The sequence below is a fragment of the Notolabrus celidotus genome, chromosome 16 (genome assembly GCF_009762535.1).
Source record: "Notolabrus celidotus isolate fNotCel1 chromosome 16, fNotCel1.pri, whole genome shotgun sequence".
Lineage (NCBI taxonomy): Eukaryota > Metazoa > Chordata > Actinopteri > Labriformes > Labridae > Notolabrus > Notolabrus celidotus.
Window position 1 is genome coordinate 22454673 of NC_048287.1, and position 20402 is coordinate 22475074.

At 41.9% G+C, this 20402-nt stretch overlaps 1 protein-coding gene across 1 annotated transcript in view; it reads right to left on the bottom strand.

The window, feature by feature from the left end:
- efna3a (ephrin-A3a) overlaps positions 1-15277 on the bottom strand; it is an 83775-nt gene extending 68498 nt beyond the window's left edge. Inside the window, exons 1-2 of the mRNA XM_034705767.1 lie at positions 15157-15277; positions 14607-15009 (exon numbers count right to left, since the gene is read on the bottom strand). Coding sequence (XP_034561658.1) covers positions 14607-14716 — 110 coding nt within the window. The 5' untranslated portion in view covers positions 14717-15009; positions 15157-15277. The remainder of the gene's footprint in view (positions 1-14606; positions 15010-15156) is intronic.
- Positions 15278-20402: the final 5125 nt, after the last annotated feature.

Sequence of the window (20402 nt, forward strand, 5' to 3'; positions counted from 1 at the left end):
AACCTGAGCAATGCGTAACCAGCACAGGCAAGGGGATGTTAACCTGCAAGGAGGACTGAAGACTGGTAGTGCTAGCTCTGCTAACTTAAGCTACTCTCAGTAAACCAATTTGACATCACAGAGCATTTCTGCAAGCGTCATATTACTTTCACAATGCCCCAAATTTAAATCTCTGTTTAAACAACTGGGAAAGTCATCGCTTCAGGACATCCCTGGTCCAGGTGTTAAAACAAATCAACATCTGGTAAGACCTTTAAACATGACATTTAATGGATTTAGGTTGTGCAATAGTTGCTAAATCATCGTTCATGAAACAGTTGGGTTATTGTTTAGGACTTGGATGACATGATTGGGTTGGGGGGGAGCCAAAACATACAGTATTTGATGTGACCAACATCTGTACGTTAGAAGGGGGAATTCTTGAAATCACAGGGGGCATGATCAACCTGTCATATTTGATTTTGGGGGATGGAAATAGCATTCACTGCCTGAAGTGGATTTTGGCACAAGGGAAATTACAGTTAGGGGAACGGTCAATTGTGCACTTAACTTCTCCAATACTGGGAGGTGTCCCAAAAACTCATACAAACACAACCGTAAGTTTGTCTAAGTAAAAGGGTTAGGGAGGTTTGTTCTAGGATATTTTTGCTCCTGGACCTATTTTATTACCTTGAATTCATTAACTTTGTTTGTCTGTCTGTTTTAGCTAACAAAGAATAATTGCTGTTAGTTATTATAATTGGTTTTAAGGGTTCAAGTCAGAAAACAATATAAAACTCAGTTTGAATTTTCTTTTTTTTTTCAAAATAGGAGGTAGCAGATGTTATTATCATGCTAAATTAGCTTGGGCACTTCACTACCCAGCATTTAGTGGTGTAAACATGACTCAGCAGGTGCCATTACAACTAGAAGTACCGTCTCTGAATATGAGCTCTCAGTCAGTTTACATTCAGTGACCTTGTCGTCTCTTGGTGAACATTGAAAGCTGAGCGAAGGTTAGTGATTAAAGATGTCATTCGACCAGGTGACCTCAGAGGTCAAAAGAATTCTGGGTAAATTACCTTACAGAAAACCAGGGCTATATTGAATGCCTCACAATGAACCACAAGGTTGATTGAAAAATGGCTATTTGCATACAAGTCACTGAGTGGGAGCTGGCAGAGCAGTAAACCTTGGCTTTCGGTTGGGGCGGAGGTGGGAACGCTGGGAGGTATCGTGTCCTCATTAAGCAGAAAAGCATCATTTCCTGAAGCTCGGCAAGCTCTACTCCTCTCTATGTATTCACAAAGGGGCAAACACAACTGAAACCTAAATAACTAAAGAAAGCTGTGCCGTGTGTTTAGAATGAATGTGGCTGTACTCATAAATAATACATATGACGATAGATTGCTGATGAACTGTCTAATGAAGAGGAGGCTGAGGGGGAGGGGGCAGGGGAAGCAGGGTTTTTGCTGACGAACATCAATTTATTTTTTTTATAGATTTAAAAACTGAGACCTCGCACACACAGCACGACATCGGGAATGCTAATGTCCCTGGCATTTTTGAAACTGCTGTTATCTCCCTGGCACCGCACATTAGCTAGAGATATGGTTTCCTTGGCACTAATTTACTCCTATACAGCCGACGCTGGAGGTTAGAATCAAAACTTAATGGAACCTCTAATATGACCAAAAGTTCATCCCCGTTAGGGAAATTAAAGCCTGCTAATTAGGGATTACAACCTGCTTTCTGAATTGCAAATGCCAAGGCAGAACTTATTAGAGATATAAGGTAGCCGTGACAATGCTACAAGTAAACTTTCTCTCAGCGGACAGGATTTATGTTGACAGAATCCAGAGCTGGAGAGCTTGACGTTCCAATTTACATTACTCCAGATCAAATAAAAAAATAACCACCAGAGATGAGAATTTGATTATCTACAGTCTCTGTCTTTTTTTTCAATCACGACCCACATTGTTTTTAACAGCAGTCAGGGTTCCCAGGGAATAAACCTCCTGGTATTAGACCAATTTCCACACGAGAAATCCATCTTCTGCAGTTGCCGTGTGTCACACTTGCTTTTCTCATCATAAACAACGACCCTAGGCTGTATATGTTATTCTCTACACTACATCATTTAGCTCTTAACACCGTGCTCAGCTGTTGTTCTTCCTGCCACCACACTGTAACACTTATACTCCCTTTGCATCTCTCTGTCATTTGCTAGATGAGGAATAGCATATTCATTTCCCCGGCTTCTTCCACTCTGTGGCTCCTGCCTCTCTGACAGCTCTGCTCTTGGCCCTGTCACTGACTGTCACCTGTGACACAGGCTTCCACCAAAGACAGCGTGTTTCTTCTTTGCATCATGTGGCAAATGAGTGTCACATCACTTTTCTTTCTCTCTCTTTCCTTCTCTCTCTCCTACCCTCAATTTCTTTACTAACACACACCTGCAGCTCTGTCTCAGCTCCCTCTTGCTGTAGATTCACCACTGACAGGTGCTGGGAGGGATTTCAGAGTCCTGACACAGCTGCAACTCTAAAATCGGTGAGTGGATTTTCATAATACGTGCAGAGTACTGAAAGATGATTCACCACTTTCAGAAGAAACTGATAAAGTAATCTAAGAAAAGACAGAGATATTAAAAGAGAGATCTATAAAACAAATTATATAAAAACACTTGAATAAATAATCATGGGAATTATATAGTTCTATATCACAATAGAGATACTATATATATATATATATATATATATATATATATATATATATATATATATATATATATATAAGTATCTCTATTGTGATATAGAACTGTATATATATACATGTATATATACAAATATATACAAAAATATATATACATTGGGGCGCTGGCGGGCTAACGGTCTAAGGGTCCCACATACAGAGGCTATAGTCCTCATCACAGAGGTTACCGGTTCGATTCCCAACCGCAACCATTTACTGCATGTCATCCCCCACTCCCTACTCCCACATTTCCTGTATATCTGCAGCTGTCCTATCAAATAAAGGCAGAAAGCCCAAAAATATAACTTAAAAAAAATATATATATATATATATATATATATATATTTATATACATACATTCATACATACATACACATTTATATATATATATATATATATATATATATATATATATATATACACACACACACCTATATATAGATATAGATATATTTATATGCGTGTATGCATATAGATAAATAGATAAATAGATAGATAGAGAGAGAGAGAGAGAGAGAGAGAGAGAGAGAGAGAGAGAGAGAGAGAGAGAGAGAGAGAGAGAGAGAGAGAGAGAGAGAGAGAGAGAGATAGATAGATAGATAGATAGATAGATAGATAGATAGATAGATAGATAGATAGATAGATAGATAGATAGATAGATAGATAGATAGAATGATAGATGGATGTCTGCTCTATCTGAGTCAGTGATCGGAGCAGGTGTTCCAGGTCAGATCTATTCCTTGAGGCACTGATTCTGATAATGAAAGACAAACAAAGAGGTCAGCTCTAACAAACATGTTTTAGGCCTAACAACTGTCCTGAAATAGTAAACAACAATCAGCCCAATGTGAGCTTTTACTGTGAGAACACCATTCTAGCTGTGGTGTTGGGTACGATGTTTCCTCTACAAACAACTCCTCATAATGTACGTATGTAAGTGGGTAAAATTCTGCCACTGATGCAGTTCTCCAGTGTGGTGTTGCAGCAGTGCATCCAAGCTACTAGTTTTGCACGCAGTACGCATGAGCACCAGAGGAAAGGTTGAGGTCTTTAAAGATACTCCACTTCCTGACACCACCATTAATATTCTCCATACAGACTCTTCCTCCCCGCTACATACAACAACCCCCTCCTCCTTATCCCCTATATCCCCACTACCATTTACTCCCAGCCTTTACATCTCTGCACTGCCTTACATCTCCCTCCTCCATCTCCTTTTTCTTTTTTTTTTTTTTTTTTTTAAAACATCCCTCCCCCAACCCGACTTTCTTCCTCTCCTTATAGTTATTTTTTGTCAAAACTTTTTCTACTGCTTTCTCTTCCTCTTTCTCCTGGGAAGTGGCACAGAATCCCTTTAAGTGCTGCAAAAGCAAATCTATTTATCATAACCATCTATCTCTTACTGTACATGCATGCTACACTGGAAGACACACATTCTCAGTCACACACACACACACAGAGAGAGAGAGAGAGAGAGAGAGAGAGAGAGAGAGAGAGAGAGAGAAGAGACTGCAGAGAAAACAGTGTTGTTAAGACGAGTGCATGTGAAGCAGGCCAAAGGATTTATAAATAATGACACAATGCATTTGATTCAGTCTCTCAATGGCAATAGAGCAATAAATTAAAGGGAGGGATATGGGCGGTAGTGCCCACTCTCCTCCCACGCACAGCAATGCGGTTGAGCGAAGCACTCTTTTGGGACTTCCCATTGACTCCACACAAGGTGAGAACGGAGCAGAAACAGAAGGACTGAGCAAAAAAAAACACTTCAAACGGCACGGCAGGAAGACGAAGAGGGATCCTGCTCTTCGAGGCAAATGAGAGGAAACACATGCGCAGGCCTAGACAGTCATTACTCTGCTTTCAACCATCAAACAAGCATGTATGCAAACACACATGCACAAGTAGCGAACAGATGAACAATCAGACATGGAAACATGTTAAATGCAACCTGATAGCAACCACACACACAATTAGTGAGAGGGCCCAGCAGGACATTGATATTCTATACGCCCACACACAGCATGGTGGGGAGCTGGGATGTGTGCCTCCCAGTTTTACACACTACACTGGTCTAGGAACAGTCCTACGCAGTATTACACAGGTTACTACTATGAGGAAGAAAAACACTCATTCTCACAAAAACTGAACAAAGTGCATGTAAGAAATGTGGCTTTCACACTACTACAGTGATGGGAACCACACACACAGATGCCTGCTCTACATAGCAAAAAGCTTACAAAAAGCAGCTGAACAAACTAAATAAATACCTTGACAAACACGGCATAGCAGAAGCCAAGAGGAGATTTTGCACAGTTTTAACAAGGGAGTTGAACAGGTACATTACTGGCTCAGCTTTACTGTTCCACTATAATCTATCCATTAATACTCAAGTGTTAAAAATTTTGCGATAACAAGCAGGACCTCACAACGCCAGCTGTTACAAATGCAAATAACAGACCGCACAGGGGAGAGGAGGGGGAGGGAACCCCCACACCCATTGATGGAGCATGCCAGTAGTGCGAGATGAGTCACGTATTGTCCGTGTTAATCAATGGATGAGAACACCAGGAAGGAAAAAAAAGTGCACGTGTGTGAGTGTAGAGACATGATTATGCGTAGCTCATGTATTAACCATAACTGAATTTACACATCAAGGCAGCAAATTAATTCCAAATAGATTTTTGATGCAGACCTACACGAGACCTGATTAAATGATGAGGTTGAAGATAAAGAAACAAAGAAGAAAAGAAAAGAGTGTGATGCCACTGACAGAGTTGTACTCTGATCTGCTGACTTTGTACTAAATATTCAGTGTTCTAGCCAGAGTGAGCCAGTGCAGCAGTGTCTCCTATAAAAACAGAAAATGTTGCATCATTAAAACTTTACTGGTCCCAATTGTCCCAGATGAAATCAGAAGAAAAATTAAAGCTGAATCAAAGCAGGCTGCTTTTTGTGGATTTCACAAGCTTCAGCATTTACTCTGAAAGTTGGTCAAACAGTAAAACAAACCTGTTCACTGTTAACCTGGTAAATATGCTTCACATGCCAGTGTTAGGAGTGCAATTCCAGGATGTTCTTTGATATTTAAAGCACTGTGTTGTGCGTGTTTGCTGTTCACTAGGACTAACAGAGTGATAAATATATCTGTCAATACACCACCATTAACTGTCAGCCCACGTCCTTTTCCAGCGTTAAAATACAAACAGCAGTCCAGCACTGACCAACACCTAATTCTAGTGTATTCTAAAACAACAGTCAAAATCCCTCCGTTATTTAAAGGTGCAGTGTGCAGAAGTTAGGAGCATTTAGTAGAACAGATTTGGTGGAAATGGGATATAATATTTATAAGTATGTTAAGATGAGTGTATAATCAACTATGAAAAAAAACACTGTTTTCTTTGTTTAAACTTAGAATAAGTACTAGGGCTGTTCACAATTAATCGACTATTGATTAATTGATTGTTAAGAACGTACTCGAACACATTTTTTTGTTTTGATTTTCAACCTCGTGAAACAAACATCATGTGGTCTCATATTACATTCAGCTATCAGGGAGGTGTTTTAAGTTTAAAGCATGTTTCGATGTGAATCAGCTGACTGAAGGTGTTGCTCACAGAGGAGACGCTCCGCTGGGGGCTGCGGCTGAGTGACTGGTCTCTACGAGCGCTTTTTTCTCTGCTGCCGGACTGATTATGACCCGGTTGCGCTCCCGGCTGACACCTGACCACGTTCACATGCTTATTTTTCTCAGTAAGAACGAGTAGACAGAAAACTGGACACTGCAAGTCTAAAATATGTTTCTGTTCTGTTCCCTTGTTGAAGTCTGAGCCTTCACTTTTATGACTGTATGTCCGTGGAGATCATGAGCCTGCTCCTCACGTTGATATTCAACGTGTTTGACGTTTTGAACACCTCAATATGATCCGTATCTATTCAATACTGTCAGTTACATTGTGTCGTGAAGGAAAATATGATTCAGGGGGAAAAATGCATTTAGCATTGTTTTTGACATGGAAAACATTTAAGTTTTTTTTAAATGATTAATCGATAATTGATTGTTAACATTTCCAAAGATCAATCAGGTAAAATACTTGAAATGTACATCCCTAATAAGTACGTTTTTTAACACAAGGAGCGGGTCTCCTCTCAGCGGCTGCCATCTTGATCCCCTACCATCAAGAAGAGAGGACGGTTAATGTTGAAGGAAAAGAAGAGATTTTTAGCTGCTCTTTCAGATGTGTCTGGTCTCCCCCTGATCAGATACATTTTTATGCAACCTAATTCTGGTCAGACCAATAACAACCTGTAGCTGTGAGCTGTGGAGGCATTTGCATGAACAACCAAGTTTGCTGCAACTGATAGGGTGCTATCTGATTGATATTGCATCCCTGTAATGCAACATCAACAGTTGTTCATATTATGTAAGAATGGTAAGTGTTGGCTACTAAGCTGTGACATGCAAAACCATAGGCTTTATAAAGCATGGACATAGTTGCTGTGACGCCACCTATTGGTGACTGGCTCTATGTTAGAATTCTGACTCAACCTAGCTTTAGATCAACCCAAACGCTGGCAAATGGGTGGAGTTCAAGCAGGTTTTTAGCCTCCTGGCAATCAGCTACAAAGTGCCCACTTGTCCACTTGTAACTTGCATTTTCAAACTGGCCAAAAGATGGCAGGCTAATTTGTTCTGTCAGTCTTGAAAAATAAGCTATTAGCTATAGCTAATTTAGGCTAACATTAGGTTAGTTTAGCATTAATGGGGGAAATTGAGAGCAGGATAAATGTCTTATCAGTGCAGCTGTTAAGCCCTAGAAAACAAATATACTCTATTTTTTAAACCATAGGTATATTTCTTTATAAAGATATGTAGTATTAAACAAATGTGTGATATATGTAAGATATTTAGTAAAATCCGGAATACCGTGTTACTTTATGAGTTATATATAGGAACATTCTCCCACATATACATTTTTTAGCACTCACAGTACTGTTAGTTGTCCTGCTTAAATGGAGCCTTGACTCCCTGGAAAACTACTAAGGGGCCATTTGACCTCTTCCCAGACCATTCTGGCTCAAACACTGTGTAATAGCTTGTGTGCACGGGTCATATTGTAAAGTTAACAACAGCTACGGGCTCTCTCCAGTGACTCTGTGTATCTACCTCACCAGGAACAGTATCTAAATATCTGCAAAAGAAAACTTTATGCCGCACAGCCCTCCAGCTTCCTCACAAGAATGTAACTTTAATTCTTTTGCCAGAAGGTAGCTTCCCGTCCAATCCACTCATATCACACCTTCAAGCTCTAAAGAGTCTGCTATCATATTTGTAATAGAGCAGTTTCGCTTGAAGATGCACTGATTTAAATGTTCCCTCTAACAATATAAAAGGGATACATCAAGCCACTGGAGGTGGCGGCTGCTGCAGCTGAAGGGTCAAATTACTTTTTGTCATTCTGGATGCACAGAGCACTAGAGAGAGATTTCAATTTTCTTCAAATATTCTCATTACAGAGATGACTGCTGCCAAAGGGTCTCAGACCTTGGTATAATTACATCTTCAAAAAGGAAAAATCTCAATTATAACAGAATACCTAATTATTACGTCGCCCATATTTGAAATTGCCCTCACATGAAAGAAAAACTCAAGCCGTATCATCCACTAAGCTGTGAGGACAGTTTCCACTTCCCGTAAAACTGCTGTTGTTAAGCACCCGAGAGCATTAGAGGGAAGACCTGTCACGGCTCAAGACCTGAAGGGAATGAACAGAGAACAAGATATGACAGAGCACAAACCTGTGTCCTCACTCGCTGCCTTTTTATGAAGGGACACTGATAACTCTGAGGGCGCTGGTCGGTGAGAAATACTGCCTCAATTGCCATACCTCAGATGAGGCCTTCTGCTTCAATAACAAAACAAATTATTTTGACCAACTGCTGCGGATGCCATATCGTTTTCCAGGCAATGTAGCGTAACAAGGCCCATTTCCCAAATAATCAAACTCCAGCCAGTGACCATCCAACTATCAACAGCTTTGATCATTTTCCTACATGGCAGCCATTTCCGTCATAGCAGCAGTGTAATTTCCCAGTGGGTAACGGGCACTGCGGTACAGACTCCCAGTGTAATGTACTGTGGAGCTGCCATTCGGAAGTAGGAAAGCCCTCTTTGTAGAGAGCATTTGCATTCAAATCATTGAGTCTGAAATTGGTTCTACCTGTCTGGGATCAGGACTATCTCCTGTGAGTTCCCACTGCCAGTTAAGTGCACTTTTTATAACCTTGTAGCGCAAGGAATGCTAATGGCTTTGATGGTGTATGAGGTCCCTAACTATGTTTCTTTTTTTGAAACCCCTTCACCTGGGGAAGCTCTGAACGGGTCCTAAGGTGCCTTCTCATCAGTGCCCATGAACTGAATATAATGGCCCACCAAACCTGCCAATTCCTCCAAATAATGAAGCTGAGCAGGCTTTGCGGGCCTAAGACCTCTAGAGGACCACGAGAGGTAAAATAAGAAAAGAAAGTAAAAAATTGGGAGACTTTATTTTGAAAGACGAGTGAGGAGTTTTTCTTTTTTTGTCCTTCAGGTTGATTAAGTGTCTCCGCCTGAGGTTTTATTTGCTTCCCCTCCCACCTTTTAATTTAACTTGTGTGCACTGCACTGTAAAGTCAAATTACTGTTTACCTAGAGCTGTAACCATGAATAACACATTTGTGCTCTTTTCTATGTTCCTTTCTATTTTCTCAGTTTAAGATGTTCCTATTATAAAAAATAACATTTTTTTTAACTTAACAGGTATGATCACTCACTCAATAAATTGCCAAAACACATCACAAGTTATCACAACACAAAGCATGTAGAGCTGTTCTCTACCATACTCTAATACTATTTACGAACTGATAGTCTGCCAAGAGTGAGCACTTAGCAAGGGAAACCTTCAACAGGCAGAACCCTCACGCAGACTTGTTGATGGACAGCCATCTGCCTTGACCAGCTTATCTGAAGTGCGAAGAAGAAAAGCAGTGAGACATCTGACAGAACATATACTGCATACTGATTTCCTCATGCAACCTTGAAACATTTTAAGCGAGTAGACTCTATAATCAATGCCCTGATGAAATATTTTATCCTCTGGAGGAATAAGTCACAGTTTGTTTATGCCTCACAGACTTGCTCTAATGCGTCTTTTTCTTCTATCTTTGCACAGCCTCTTGCTTTTTCAACCTTTGTCTACTCTGAAGCCGGCACTGCTGCCACACCAAGGCCTTGTAGTTCAGGCCTCCATGGAGCATGAACCCCGGAGCAGTGAGTGACAAGCCTGTAATAATCAATTCTCCAGCACACTGTTCCAAGGCATCACTTGATCTGAGCTTCCCGAGCTGAGCCCTCAATACTTCATGGCGATTTATTGACACTGTGAAATCCAATTAAAAATGCATTTGAACATTGATCACCTGATGCACCCTGATTGATTGCCGCTCAGAAAGCAACCTTGTTGTGTTTTTGTCCGGCCAGGGTCCATTCACCTTCCCATACCATATAAATGTATTGATCCGAACACCCACTCTGGGATCCATATGAAGCATTAAACATTCTTTCAGTGGATCTCCTTCCATGTATGTGACTCATAGTAGGTTCTACTCATCTAAAATTGGCCAGCACACTGCTTAGCAAACCAATAAGCTTTGAGACACTTCTGCACATTTACAGCATAATGAAGCCAGGTGTTGTCAAGTCAGCTGTTCATTTGAAAGCGCTGTTCATCAAACTAATCTCCAGGACGTCTAAGAGAGAGATAAGAAACAGCATAAAGCAATCAAATGTTCACAAACAACTTGAATGGTTTAAAAGGTACACCTAATAAGATGTGTTTAATATGAAAAATAAAAGGTCAATCTGTTTTTTTAATCAGTGTAATTCACTCTGCAACCAAGAAAAACTGTACACTCTCAAGCAGTACTTCAGGCACTTCTATGGTACACTGAATGAGAAAAGATAAATTGAAAGCCAGTGAATAAGATGCATTTGTATGCAAAATTGGTGAGACAGCCCCGAGATGGAGCTGCAGGCAGAGGGACGTGCATGTAATCAGGTATCGAATCCACTTGTCTCCTCTATGCACCGTGTTGCGCAGGTGAATAGCGGGCGCTTTTGTCTCTGAGCATCGGTCCACATCAATAACCCAGCCTCTGTCCACATTAGCACGGATCAACACCCATGGGTATCATCTCCTCAGAAAACAGCGGCTACAACACCTTCAGCCAAATAACCTCACTTCCATATCCGGTAAAACCCGCACTCTCTTTCACCTGTTCTGACTTATGGCCAACTCAATCAATCTTTCCCTCCCTTTCCTCTTCTGAAATAGGGCCCCACTTTCTTTCCTCTGACATGTTCTTCCATTGCACGACCTACCTCTTATCTTCAGTCTTTGCATCCTCTTTCCCTCCATCTATTTCCTGATTTACCCTTATCCATCACTTCATACATCCTCCCTTTTCTTCATTTCTCAGTTACAATTCCATTTACTGCAACTAAATATATCCTCAGCTTCCCTATGTAGGGTGTGAGGGATCTCCACTGCCCCGCAGGGACCCACCTCCAACTCTATCTTGCTCTGCTCCCACCCCCTCAGACCGACCTGGCGGTTAATGAGCCTGTTGAGTAAGACGACACCTCGCCTCTACACTGATCACTAGGCCTCTGTACCTCGAAGTCTCAGGGAAGCTATTTGTCAAGGTGATAATTTATGTTGTAGCACCGGATATGTTGTGCCGGTGATTGTGTTGTTTTTTTCTCAATGGGGTCTGGGTGCCTGACGGATACCGTATCAGGTCCAAATCAGGGTTGTAATGAGTAGCACAGAACACGCAGAGCTGTAACTCAACTACAAACAGCAGAAGAAGACTTTCATCCTGCTGAGCAGGCAAGGGAATGGCGATTTAGCAAAGAGATTTGTGGCACATTTTCAAAACCGATTCCCTGCTATTTCTTCCCACGCCTGTGCGAAGACTTCTTGCTTTGGTGTCCTGCTAAGTTATTAGCATTAGGAGAAATGCAGTGTCTCTTTGGGTAGGAGTGGGAGAGTAGATGGAAGCTGCGGCGTTGTTTTGATCATGCTGACATGGGGTGCCCAATTACAAAGACGTGGCCTGTGGAACCGCTGAGGCCAAACACCTGATGGGAAGAGGTGGCGGGAGCACGGGACGCCGCTTGTGGGTAGGCGAGGCTACCGCAGTGCACCGCTGCTCCCGGGTGCTCTCAAGATGTTCCACATCTCCCCCCTCTAATTGGCAGATGGCCTCAGATGCGAGATGATTTAATGGCCTGCGTGTGTGTTTTTTCTTGCCTCAGTCAGCCATTAGCAGGGACATCTGTAACGAGTTGGCCAGGCGCGCTGCTGAGAGCGGAAGCTGAGAGCAACACTTTCTAATGGGGGGGTAGTGCGATCGTGACGGACTTGGGCGGTAATCAAAGCACTCTGAGCTATTTCTTTGGGTTATGATAATCGAGACATCTCGGTTCAAATTGTCCGTGGCAGAGATAGAAGCTATAATAAATCGCCTAATGTTGTTTAGCTCAGAAAACCTGCAAAGAAAGAATCAAACAGCACAGTGTTACTGGATATCATCTGTGTGACAGTGCCCTTTTGCCTCCCAATACACCAGAGCAAGACGTCTCTAACTGAGCCTTATCATAAATTTTCATGGCTGTGGGACAAACAGCTTGGCTTCCGAGTGATCCCATTTCTTGCAGCTGTGCCGTAACCATCTGTGCTGAATGCTCTGCTCAAGGGTAAAACATTAAGGCTTCAACCAGAGTTTTTGCCCCTAAAGGCCTCCAGTTTATGGCAGTCCATCGCTGACTTCCTTTTTCTCCAGAGCTCTGAATCTCCAGAGCCGGAGCTGGAAGGGCTGGAAGAGGGAAGGAGCTGCATTGTTGCACAAATGAGGCCTTCTGCAGGTTCTCTATGCATGGAGACAGGGTAGCGGTAGAAGTGGCCCCCTAGCCTGAGGCCTTTTTTAAAGCTTGATGGCCATCAGTATTCTTACCCTAGCCTCTGAGGATTTGTCTGCTACCTGCAAACTGGGTCAATTTTTGCATTATTTTAGAGATTTGTATCTTGCTGTGGAGAAGGGAGAGGGTTTTCGCACACGCAGGCATGAAGACTCACACCTGCACTCTCTCTTTCTCTCTTTCTCTCTCTCTCTCTCTCTCGCTCTCTCTCTCTCTCCCCTCCTTGTTTCCTCACAGTATTCTGAATTCATTAAAATGAGCACATATTTGTCATTTTAACTCACAGATGCCAGTTTAAAGCCACAAAATGTGCTAACGAATGACTGCCTTAACCGTGCTGTGAAATCATTTCACAGGTAGCACACTAAAAGACTAATTAAAATTGATATATAGGACTATTACTCAGAACAACACATAAAAACCTGAGCATTTTATAGAGCTTAAATGCAAGTTACTCTCAGTGAATATACCCTTCACTATTCATGTCAAGATGATGGGATTAAGTGCAGTCATAAATTTTAAATAGTTATGAATGTGACTCTGTCATTCACACATTAACATTAATGGGGAAGTGACAGTGCTGCAGCTCCAGCTTGACTGTTTCCATCCAGTTTTAAAGCAGTTTTAAAGCAGTTTTTTTTGCCGCTTGCCAAAGGGAAACCTTCAAATATTTGACACACACATACAATCGAATAACTTTCATACAATTTCTAATTCTTATCATCTACTGTGTGTGTACTGAGAGCCTTGGAGGTGAGTGAGGGACCAGGAGCAGATGGGGGGGCGGTAATGAGATGCAGAAAACAGGGAATTGAGGGGGACAGGCCGGCTGGTGGCAGAAAAAATAAGAGAGGGAAGAAAATAACCAAGTATGAGATAGAGTGAAGCGATAGGAGAGGAACCTGTGTCTGAGGTGAATACAAATGGACAGAGGAGGAAGAACACAGATAGAGAGAGAGGGGGGGGGGGGGGGGGGGGGGGTTGTGTGAGGAGAGGAGATAAAAAGAATGTGAGAAAGATGGATTCACTGTTGGCTAATGAGAAGACAAAGGAAGGAGAATCCACATCGATCTCTGCCCCACAGCAAGCCGGCTTTATAGCTCAGGTAGAGAGACAGAGAGAGAGAGTGGGGAGAGCCTGGGAAAGCTTACCTGAGCTAAGCAACCTTCCTGTTGTAGGAAGACTCCAAGGATAGGCTCAGATATGAGTGTGAATACATTAATACGTGTGCAAGTGTGTGGCTAGTGGAAAGGAATGTACACGGTAAAGCAGATTTAGGGAACTTTGAGCTGTGTGTGTGATGTGTGTGTGCTGCATTAGAGCAGAATAGGATGATGGACACCAGAAAAACTGAAGAACGGGGTAAATGAAAAGACGACTGCTTAAATGAGTCATAAGTGTGAAGCAGCAGATGGACAAAATGTGGAATAGAAATCAAATATTTATACTGTAAGCACTCTGCATGCAGGGTGGAAAAGGGGGGAACATTGTAGAAACAGTCTCCCAGTGGAGATGCATTACTGTTACTCTAACTGAATAAAGAGTGAGGGGGAAACACATTTTAGGATTTATTTAGGGGATGAAGAGAAGTTTTAATGAGACAGTTATTGGAACAGATGTCCATCTGTCGTTTTTTCTTAAAGGCTGGGGAAATAATAGTCTTGTTTCAGGTTATTTTATGTGTTTCAGCGGTGCTTCAATGGCTGAGTGCTGTGAACAAAAGAAACGCGTCGTTGCAGAGGATGACCACTGTCTTCCGAAGCAAGTTACCAACACAGGTGCGCATTCACAAACACAAAACAAGTTAATTTGCAGTAACCACAAGCACGGCTGCCAAAAAGAAGCCACTTACTGGAGGTTTGAGCTGTTCCAGTACACCGCATGCCGGTCGCTGGCTCGCGACAGGTGCAAGTTTGAAAGCGCGAGCGTGATGAGGCTGAGAGAAAACGTTGCGAAAGCCATAATCCCTCCGGTGCTCGTCCACCAGCCCTGGGTCCCCTCTCTTCCTTACTTCCTTCAGTCCCAGGCGGCGTGTCGTTCACAACATCCCAGCGGTCAAAAAAACAAACTCCTTTTTAACTTCCTTGTTGCCTAAAAACGAGGTGAATAAAGCTGCAAGACTTTAAACAGGTTACGTGTTCTTCATCTCAAATCCCATCGTGACATCAAGACCCATTTGGACATCATTAGTTCTCTACTTCTTTCTTGTAACCGCTGCAGACTTTCAAGTCACTCCTTCATTTGTTTGGCTTTGACTGAAGAAGAAGAAGAAGAAGAACAAAGGAGAGGATAATAAGGCAAGAAAGGCTCCACATTCACTGACTGGCTAAGCAGAGGTCGGTATTTGTTGTTCTTCACACAGCTTTAAAGCCACTGGGTCTCAGTTGAAAGGTTTTGTGTACCTGCCGCTCCTCTCATCATCTTCATCAAGCAGCAGCAGCAGCGGCGGCCACACGCTGCGCTCGCGCACAACGCTACAAGCCCGCCCTCTGATGGAGGAGATGCGCCCACGAGTCCGTCTCCTCTGCGGCCCCGCCCCCTCTGAACATGCAGCGTGTGTGGGTGTGTGGCTATGTTTGTGTTGTGGGGTGTGTGTATTTTAGTGATTGCGTGGAGGAAAGGTTTGCCTACTAATTATAAAGTAGTCTTCAAATACCAATTTATTTTAAGGGTCAGGGTTTACGTTTAAGATTTAGATAATTACATAAATTATTTTAAAGTGTTTGCACAGGATATAGTGTAAGATTTACAATCAAAGTTGGTTTCAGTGTGAAACTTAATGGACATATAAGCAGGGGCGTCACCAGGAATTCTGGGACCCCTGAAAAGATATCTCATTGGGCCCCATCACCACAGCCAATCCTACAAAGTACAACATTGCTGCTATAACACTGTTTTATTTGCATTAAATATATGCTTAAAACTATCCTGGTTAACTGATTCAAATCTAAGCTACATATCAATATTTTATTTTATTACAATTCTCCAAATGTAACTGCACAATATTAACCTTCAGACTGTCCACCTCTTTAAACAAGAATATTGGAAGCCAAGTGACTTGCTGAATAATAATAAAACTCTAAAAACCTGCAGTTAACTTTCAATCAGATTCACCCACACTTGATACAAGGAAAATATGACAATTCCCGAACTTTAGGCATGAGACGCGCATCTCACGGAGCCGGAAAGAAATTCCAGAAAGATATTCTGAATGTTTGTTTATTTATTCAGACAATTTTAGTTATTTTATTGTAGTTATAAAAAAGAAAAAGAAAAGTGTAGTAGAAAACACATTTTATTTCAGGCTCATTAAGGGCCCCCCTCCCCACTTGGACCCAAGGTAGTCAGTCCCACTTTTCGCCCCACTTTGATGCCCCTGCACATAAGTATAATAAACTATTGACAGTATTAGAGCTACAGTGCTAGTTCTGTTTTATCTGTGAGTAGACTGCAGGCTTATGTTGGATGAGAATTGTAGCACACTAAAAGGCTTAAAACATCCCTACCAGCTGTGATATTACTAATTATCACCAACCAAATCATTATCATAAAGTTAATTACTAGCACACTGTTAACATTTTTAGTTGGAAATGTAAAAAAGGAAGCTGTTTGATATACAAATGAACATCAACTTAAAGGACCAACCACTGTGATGATGGTGCAGAGCAATGACAATCCCCTGCAGAGGCCATATTATGCCTCTATCATCAGACATTTTTGTCTGATGAAAAGGTCAATGCACAACCACAAAAGTCATGCTGGCTGTCAAGAACTCACAGTTCACCAAGGACAAGCTCCAAGTGAAGTTTGGAGAGTCTTTTTTTTATTATTTGTTACACAATTAAATGAAATACGAGGTAAAGATTGCATAAGCATGATCGTGCTGTAAACTTCCATTAAACTCACTAAAGGGGAAACCATTTATTTTCTGAACTTGGGTCCTATTTCTGAATGTTTTGTTGTGTACATGACTCAAAGGACTGAATCATGTTTAATTTTTCAAGTAGAAGCTTCAGTCAGCAGCCTTGACACAGCAGTATCAGCTGCTATGTAATCCTTTGGGGCAATTACAGACAGGCAAATTAAGCTCATAAAAGAGCTTGTTTTTGCCACCGACAGGCCCCGACTGTTGTTTGAAGTGTCTAACAATATCAAGGAAAGGATCCTACAGTATTTGAGCAGAATGTAAACTCTCACTCATGGGATTGTCTCAATCTAAGAGCGCTTTCACACCTATAGCTTGTTTGCTTTGTTCCGATTCAGATGATAAAATTATTTATTGTTGCATCTTTCCCTTGGGTTGTTTTGTGTTCACACTGCAATGTTGTTAAGCGGGCCAAAGCATACACTACTGCAGGGCTGTCCTTACATTTTTGCATCACAGTCTCTCTTTCCCACTGCGTTAAATAAATGCCGTGCATACTGGTCGCACCTTGTACTGTGGGAAGCCAGCTTGCTAACGTTAGCTGGTTAACCTGACATTAAAATAAGCGGTGGGCTGACTTGGAGGGAATAAAGAAGTTTACAGACTTGCGAGTCAGCAGCTGACTAAGACAGGTTTTCATTGCTCTGGCGGTGTTGCATGAAGTCCAAAAAATGTCAGCAGCAATATGTAAAGCTACGAGACCAGCTCCAGTTTGACAAACTGGACAAGATTCTATGAACTAAACCAGTTGTTAAACCGGTGTTTTCAAGTCTTGAAATATTGCTACGCCTAGCTCCTACTCTTCTGCTAATGTTGAATTGGATAAAGACGATGAGCAACTTTAGCTTATCTCTATTCTTATGCTAACTATCAGTTGTAACCGAAATTGCCTAGTAGCTTTATTACTAAGATAAGATAGGATATAAGATAAGATAAGATATAATTACTTCTAGCCTACTACTGCTAGTGTGATGAGTCAAGCAGCTTTTGTTCTGGTTGCTGGGTTGACTGGGTTCTCTCTCTAAACTAACCACTCCAGGGTTCGATTGGAAGCAAATCAAGAAAACAACTTATGGGCGATCTTGGCTCACTTGTTTTGTTCAACATCCGAATGCGAGTGCTGTGTCACCATACATCCAGATGAACCAGGCAGAGGTAGGAAACCGCCCCTGTTTCGTAACTACTTCTCCAAACGATCCAGGTTTGAAAATGTCCTTATGTGAGGTTCGCACCAAATGCAAATAAAATCATTTGCACGAGGGAATTACTTGAAAAGTTGATGTGAAGACGTGAGTAGAAGTGAGTTCTTCTTGGGCGTAATGAATAACGTGAAAAATGTATGATAAATAAATAGGAACTCACTTGAAATGAGTGAGGAGGTTCTGTTAAGTTGTGAAACCTTTGTCACTTGATTCCAGTTATCTACTGTACTAAGAAGTTAGTGCTGCCTCCTTTAACATAGCCGCCTTTTTTAAGAACGTACTTTCGTAATCCCCAGGGGGAAATTCAATCTTTTTCACTCGTGTTATTTTTCTGTCATGCTACACGCACAGTTTTTGGTATATACATACAATGCACACACATGCAGTGGCTAGCACTTAGGGAGAGATGTCAGAGTGATGGATGCTGCCATAAACCAGCGCATCCCAAGCAGTTAGGGTGTTGGTGCCTTGCTCAAGGGCACCTCGGCAGTGTCCAGGCAAGTGAACCAGCCCCTCTCAAGCCACCAGTCCACTTCCAAACCTCGTCCATACTGGGACTCAAACCGGCAACCCTTCGGTTCCCAAGTCAAGTCCCTATGGACTGAGCTACTGCCGCCCCATCTTCCCCATTCAATGTAGTTGAGCTCAACCTTGTTTCATGAAAACAGACTGGTGTGGAGTTTGAAGGGAAGCACAAGGTGTACAAGCATTTTTGACGCATGAATTGAGCGAGTAAGCATCAAACATTCTGGTGTTCGTATCTGCATGAAAAACACGATTGTTCGTGTATGGTGTGAACATGACATTACAGTTCATGTTGAGGAGACTTTTCATATGAAGAGGATGGGGACCCAGGTTCACGTATACGAAATTCTCCTTTAAGATTGTCAGGCTGTGATTGGTCAACAGCAGTGGCCCAACCTGCAGTGCATCTTGTTTCTTGGTCAGGCTACAGTTCAACAAATCAGTTCATCTGACATAGACGGAGATCCCTGTTGAAATGTCTGTGCACACAAAATAGACATTTGTTTATACGCAGCTGTGATCTGGATTTAGAATAAAAACACCTTGTGTTCTGATCAGTGAAAGATTTCAGCTTTGCTCCAAACAATCAGGACTTAAGCCTCATGAGCCCACCCTTGGCACCATGCCTGTATGATCTGAGGCTCAATCTGGATGCCAGATACTATAATGTTCTATACATGCATGTCTGTATGTCTGTATGTCTGTATGTCTGTATGTCTGTATGTCTGTATGTCTGTCTGTATGTCTGTATGTCTGTATGTTTGTATGTCTGTTTGTATGTCTGTATGTCTGAATGTCTGTATGTCTGTCTGTATGTCTGTATGTCTGAATGTCTGTATGTCTGTCTGTATGTCTGTATGTCTGTATGTCTGTATGTCTGTATGTATGTTTGTATGTATGTATGTTTGTATGTCTGTATGTTTGTATGTTATTTTAGCATCTTGTTTTGAAAGAGATGCTTTAGGTGTTTGGCATGAAGGACTTTGGAATTAGGCTATTTTAGTTTCACCTTTCATCAGGTGTTCAGGGTTAAGTTTAGAAATACGGTTCAGATTAAAAATTTAATAGAGCCAGAGAACGGCCATCAGAAGTGTAGTAATAACACACATGTTTGAGTAATTACGTGAGTGTGTGTGTGTGTGTGTGTGTGTGTGTGTGTGTGTGTGTGTGTGTGTGTGTGTGTGTGTCTTTAACAGTGAAATACAGACAGTGGGGAAGTGTAAAATTTTTAAGACTTTAATTAACCTGTTTAATTTCGCCGGTGGTGGTTTAACCACTCTATCTAGCCTAACAGCAGCACGCAGTATTAATGGCTCAGTTAATTCCAAATATTAAGCATTAGCCTCGGTTTGATTAACTCTTCCAATTTCATATCTCATAATAGCGTCCTTTTTTTGGAGGGGATATCAGTGATATTCACAGCCATAAACGTGCTCGTAGACACTGTTGCTGAAACTTTAGCCGAGCGGTCCAAACATTAATCTGAATGACCTCCAGTGATGAATGAACATTCATTACACTTCTTAGCACAGTCCCTGAAGGTCAGAGTCACACTTCTCTGAGAGCAGAAGAAGAAGCAGCAGTGGTGGTTGTAGATCTGCTGCCTACTCTTGGCTCTCATTCATACACACTGTCTCGTTTGCTCTCGTTTGCTCTCACTCACTCCCTGCTTCTCTGTTGTTTTTGTCAGAGATGACGCCTCTCTTAGGTGCCCTCCAGGCATGTTGCCGTGGCGACCAGAGTAAAGGGGAGGATGAAAGCGCAAGTAACATCACTTTTTTTTTTTTACCCCTCCCAACTCTGTCCCACCACCTATCTGTGTGGCTCCACTGGCTCACTTGCCTCTATCGGCTCCACATGACATTTGTCATCCTTTTGTCGCCTCTTGTGCACTCAGGAGGAAAGTGCCGCACATCAGGAGCATATTCTGCCATTTCTTCATAAACTGATGATCTCTCGCTTCCTGTTGCGCACACCAACCATGCAGTGCCAATAA